Source organism: Gracilinanus agilis, chromosome 4 (assembly GCF_016433145.1).
Source record: "Gracilinanus agilis isolate LMUSP501 chromosome 4, AgileGrace, whole genome shotgun sequence".
In the NCBI taxonomy this organism is placed as follows: Eukaryota; Metazoa; Chordata; class Mammalia; order Didelphimorphia; family Didelphidae; genus Gracilinanus; species Gracilinanus agilis.
In genome coordinates, this window is record NC_058133.1 from 102788728 (window position 1) to 102794727 (window position 6000).

At 41.8% G+C, this 6000-nt stretch overlaps 1 protein-coding gene across 1 annotated transcript in view; it reads left to right on the forward strand.

Annotated features, from left to right (window-relative positions):
* The window catches only part of IGFN1 (immunoglobulin like and fibronectin type III domain containing 1), a 43907-nt gene extending 38141 nt beyond the window's left edge, over nucleotides 1-5766 (forward strand). The window contains exons 20-22 of the mRNA XM_044674919.1: nucleotides 763-1062; nucleotides 3611-3937; nucleotides 5544-5766. Coding sequence (XP_044530854.1) covers nucleotides 763-1062; nucleotides 3611-3937; nucleotides 5544-5557 — 641 coding nt within the window. The 3' untranslated portion in view covers nucleotides 5558-5766. The remainder of the gene's footprint in view (nucleotides 1-762; nucleotides 1063-3610; nucleotides 3938-5543) is intronic.
* Nucleotides 5767-6000: the final 234 nt, after the last annotated feature.

Genomic DNA, 6000 nt, shown 5'->3' on the forward strand with positions numbered 1-6000 from the left:
AAAAAGAAGCCCATTCATTTACTTATTTTTAAAAGCCTTACCTTTTGTCTTAGAATCTAAACTGAGTATTGGTTGTTTCCAAGGCAGAAGAGTGGTAAGGGCTAGGCAATGGGGGTGAAGTGACTTGCTCAGGGCTACACAGCTAGGAAATAACTGTGGCTAAATTTGAGCTCAGGACCCCCCCCCCATCTTCAGGCCTGGCTCTCTATACAGTGAACCACCTACCTGCCTCTAACCCATTTATTTTATTATTATTATTTAAACCCTTACATTCCATCTTAGAATCAATACTTTGTATTAGTTCGAAGGCAAAATGGTGAGGGCTAGGCAATGGGGGTTAAATGATTTGCCAAGGATCACATATCTTGTAAGCATCAGGGGTAGATTTGAACCCAGGATCTCCCATTATTCCTGTCCTGGCTCCCAATCCACTAAGGCACCTAGCTGTCACTAGTCCATTTATATTTTTAAATTCATGCAAATAAAAAAATGTTTTTCAGTAGCCTGAAAATTTTAGCTATACCCTGTGGGATAATTGATGACTTCCTCCCTCTCCCCTTCTCCCATCCAGGAGCATCACATACTGAGCTGGGTTGGTAATCACCAGGTCTTAGCTGATATTAAATTATACCTTTATTTTCTGGCCTCATATTCCTTCTCTGAGAAGCAGGCTTATCATCAAAGAAAAAGTGATCTAAGATTTCAAATGTGCTTCACAAAGTAAATAACCAGAACTGATTCTCTCTGGATCCACTCTCACAGCATCTCCTGCTGCCCCGGGGCCCATCCGGCTAGAGGAGAACGTTCCTGGGACAGTGACGGCTGTGTGGGAGCCATCTCCAGATGATGGTCAAGGCGGTCCACTCTATTACACCGTGCTAACACGTTCTTCAGCCCATGTCACCTGGCGGGAGGCAGGGGACCGGATCCACACCAATCGCTTCACTCTTGTGGGCATCCTCCCCGGCCATCAGTATTACTTCCGAGTTGTGGCCAAGAATGAGCTGGGGGCCAGTGAGCCCTCTGACACCATGGAACCCTGGAGTATCCCCCTTCAACGAGGTGAGAGAGTCTTTCCCTGGACCTGGAGTGTCCCTCCCTATAGAGTTGCTCTTGAGAAAAGAAGACACAGAGCGAAGGGCTTTCAGATATAAATGGGAGGACTTGGGCTCCAGGAGGTCTTGCCTATTGTTCTTGTAACTTGGAAACATGGGACACCAGAGCTGGAAGGGGCCTCAGAGACCATTTAGCTTCACTCATTTTAAAAAAGTGGAAATTGAGGAAGAAGCGAATTCATACAATGTTATACATTAAGTTAGTATTAAAGCAGGGACAAAACCTGGGCTCTTGGATCCCTGGACACTGCATTAGACACAAGAGTTGTGGGAGCTTGGAAGAATGTCCACAGGAGAAGGGAGGGAAAGAGAAGAGATGGAGTCTAAGTCTAGGTGGCAGCCTGCAGTTGTTAATCACTTCTCCTCCTATGCTGTTGTCATTCAGTCATTTGAGTTTATCTCATTCTTTGTGACTCCATTTGAAGTTTTCTTAGAAAAGGTCCCTGAGTGGTTTGTCCTTTCTTTCTCCTTCTCATTTTTCAAATGAGGAAACTGAAGCAAACAGAGTTAAGTGACTTGCCCAGGATCATATAGCTAAGAAGTGACTGAGGCTAGATTTTGAATTTGGTGCCAGGCACTTTATCCACTGTATCACCTCGCTACTCCTCATTTTATCTTACTTAACCACTTTTCCCCCAATCACCTCATTCCTTTCCCCACTTCACTATGCACTCATCTTCTTTTTCCCCTCACCCACCAAATTATGTACTTCTTTACTGTCTACCCATCCACTCTTGAGTGGTCTCTATCTAATATACATGATCCTTTATATCTGAGTGAGAGTATATGAGAGAAATACAATCGTTGTCATTAATGAATCAAAGCTAAAACAGAGGATGGATCTGGAGATGAGACAAATTTGGGTTCATTTTTCTCTGGGAAAAAGTGTCTTTATAGTCTAATAAATATGGTTATTTACTACACCAGCATGAGTATGGTGGTGAATTCACAATGTGACACTACACGGGCAATATGGTGCAGTAGAAATAATGGAATCAGAAGACCTTGGTCAAATCTGAGCTGGGCTAATTATTACCTGAGTAACCAGAGTGAGATATTATATACTATCACAGTGATGGCAAATCTTTTATTATTTTATTTTATTTTATTTGTATTTGAAAATTTTTATTTAATTAATTATTTAATTAATTGATGTAGAATATTTTTTCCATGGTTACATGATTCATGTTCTTTTCCTCCCCTCCTCTCATTCCCCTCCCTTAGTCAATGAGCAGCAGTTCCACTGGGTGGGTTTTACATGTGCAATTGATCAAGTCCTATTTCCATATTATTAATATTTGCACTAGGGTGATCATTTAGGGTCTACATCCCCAATCGTATCCCCATCAAACCATGTGATCAGGCAGTTTTTTTTTCTGTGTTTCTACTCCCATAGTTCTATTCTGCATGTGAATAATGTTCTTTCTCATAAGTCCCTCTGTGAAGATAGAATTATCTTTCCTCTTTCATTTGGAATTGAGTAATCAATTCCTGGTGACCCTACTCTTAAATAATTTAGTCTGACCATAATTTTACCTGTTAACACCTCAGAATTGTCCTGGGTCACTGCATTGCTGCTAGTACAGAAGTCCGTTACATTCAATTGTGCCACAGTGTATCAGTCTATGTGTACAAAGTTCTCCTGGTTCTGCTCCTTTCACTCTGCATCAATTCCTGGAGGTTGTTCCAGGTCACATAGAATTCCTCCAATTCATTATTCCTTTTAGCACAATATCACATCACCAACAGATACCACAATTTGTTCAGCCATTCTCTAATCAAAGGGCATCCCCTCATTTTCCAATTTTTTGCTAGCACAGAGAGTGCAGCTATAAATATTTTTGTACAAGTCTTTTTCCTTATTATGTCTTTAGGGTATAAACTCAGCAGTGGTATGACTGGATCAAAAGGCAGACAGTCTTTTAAAGTCCTTTGGGCATAGTTCCAAATTGGATGGTGAATCTTTTAGAGACCTTCTCTCCACAGAGACCAAGTGCCATACCCTGCCCCCACTTTGGGGGATGAATCACTCTCATTGGGCTGCTGGGCAGAGGGGCAAGTGAAGTGAAAAAATGTCCTCAGTATGGTGGGGAGGGGGAAGAGAGCAGCTCCTCTGAGTCCCTCTGCCTTTCTAGTAATGAACTCTGGGCAATGGTTCATGTGCCCACAGAGAGGGCTCTGCATGCCATTTTTGGCTTGCCATCATGGTCCTATCACCTCTCCAGATCTATGTCTTTATCTACAAGATGAGGGGATGGGATTAGATGACTTCTAAGGCTCCTTCTAATTCTAACTCTATGCTCTCAGACTCCAGAGGGGAAAGACAAAGAAGTAAATTCAGATGGGCTGAACCAAGCATTGTGGGGGTGTGGTTTGGACTGGACTAGAAAACCTTTAAGTCCCTGTGATCCTACTGTTCCCCACCATTGCACCTTCCCTTTCACCACCGTCTTTCCTTCCTGAGTTTAACCTCCTGTTCTGGGTTATCATTGCAGAAAAGTTCATGGTGAAGATGCCAAACTTCAAGAAGCCAAACTTGACCCAGAAACCATATTTCCTGGTCAATCTCCGGACCCATCTGCTGCCCCAAGGCTGTGAATGCTGTATGAGCTGTGCTGTCAAGGGAGAGCCTAGACCTAGAGTCACCTGGTTCAAGGATGATCAGAGCCTTGAAGGCAATCCCAATGTATATAGTACAGATGTCCTAGGCGTCTGCTCCTTGGTCATCCCCAGTGTCACCCTCAAGGATAGTGGCAAATACAAGGCTGTGGCTGAGAATGGGCTGGGCCAGGCAGTCAGCCAAGCTACCCTTATTGTTACAGGTAAGAGTGGCTTCCTTCTATGGCAGATAGTCACTGAACAAACAACACTGACTGAGCACCCCAGGTGTATCTATCTCTCTAGTGAACTTGGTCGGGGTGGGAATATCAAAGAATCCAGAGGAAGGAAGAAAGGCAGCCTCTGCCTTTATGGAGCTCTTGATATGATGGGGGAAATTCCTCAGGGATCTTTCAATCTAATGGGGAGGGTTCAGAATATCTAGTAGTATCTTTTCTGATTATAGGATCATAGGTGGAACCCTTCACTTCACTTATTAAATAAGAGGCTTGTACTAGATCAGAGATTCTGTGTGTGTGTGTGTTAGATCTGTTCTCATAATAATTTTTAAGTGCACAAAATGAAATAAGTAGAATTAAAAGTAAACATATTATGCTGGACATCTAGGTAGCACAGTGCATAGAGTTCCAGGCCTGGAGTTAGAAAGACTCCTCTTCCTGAGTTCAAATCCAGCCTTGGATATCTACTATTAGTGTAATCTTTGGCAAGCCACAACCCTATTTGCCTCAGTTGTCAAATGAGCTGGAGAAGGAAATGGCAAACCACTTCAATATCTTTGCCAAGAAAACCCCAAATAAGGTCTTGAAAAGTCAGGCATGACTGAAAAACAACTAGATTAGAGGTTCTTATTCTTTTTGTGTCATAGGCCCCTTCTCAGAATAATGTTTTTTAATGCACAAAATGAAACAGAGTTAAAATAAATATATTGTATTATATCATATAATATCATAATATATAATTATAATGTGCTACATTGTATTATTACTTATTAATATTCATTATTATTGATTGAATAATTGATTATTGTATAATTGATTCCATTGTGATCTTTTATAGCATGTCTCATCTTATATTAAGTTAAAATATAGTTATCCAAATATTTAAAAAAAAAACAAGTTTGCAGATCCCAGATTAGGAAACCCCCAAATTAGATGATTTCTAGATTCCCTTCAAGGTTTAAAATTCTCTGTTTCTATGAGATATGTACATAGGGAACCAACTGGATAGAATGCTAGGCTGGAAATCTGTAAAGATTTGAATTCAAATCCTTTCTCAGATACTTATTAGTTGTATGACTTTGGGCAAGATTCTTCACCTTGGTGTGGCTTAGTTTCCTCATCTTTAAATGGGGATAATAAAAGTATCTATCTTAGGGGGTTGTTTTGGGGATCCAATGTGATAATGTAGAAAGAACTCTGCCACTTTGGCTGCTGACTATTATAAAGCCAGCTATCACCCCTAGAGAGTGATAGCATTTTGTGAGATGGCACTCTTTGGGGCTACGTCCAATTGATGGGGTTAGTGAGGGAAGGCTTCATGTTTAGTGGAGCAATACAAGAAGGGCATTTCAAGTCAAGAGAATTGGCCTTATCAGAAGTAGGAGTCATTGTCATGGGTGAGAGGATAACCTTGCCCTTTAACAGGCTCAGCTAAAGGAGTTTAAACAGAGGACTCTGGGATGCAAACCTCATAAAATGTGGGAAGGTAGCTGGGAATTATTGCTTTTGTGGGATCTGCCTCAGCTTGCTTGTCCTCTCCTGAGGGAATGAACTGTCTCAGTCCATGTTTCTCTCTCCTTCTCTTTCCCAGAATCCTGCTTCTAGTGTGACTGGCACCATGACGGCCCTGCTCATCCTTGCAGTGCAAAGAATTAGACCAGACTCTTCCCATCATTCTGCATTTTTCTGGCTGCCACAAGGCCCCTAGGATCAGTGGGGTGGGGAGCCCATTTTTAGGAGACTGAATTGATATATACAGGTGGGGCAATGGAGTTGTATTGATGAACATTTTCAGCAAGTGCCCTTGGGGAGGAACGGAGAAGGAAACATCTCAACCCTCCTCACCATGGCCCTTGTGTATTTTGCCATTAAATTACTAGTATGTAAATGGATGTAAAGTAAATGCAAATCAATCTGAGATAAGGGTTGTGTCTGGGTAGTGCCACACACAGACACACACACACACACACACACATTTCCACAAGTATCTTAGGCTCTTTCTCATGGTCCCAAATATTCTGCCCATCTTAGTCACTACAAAGATAACA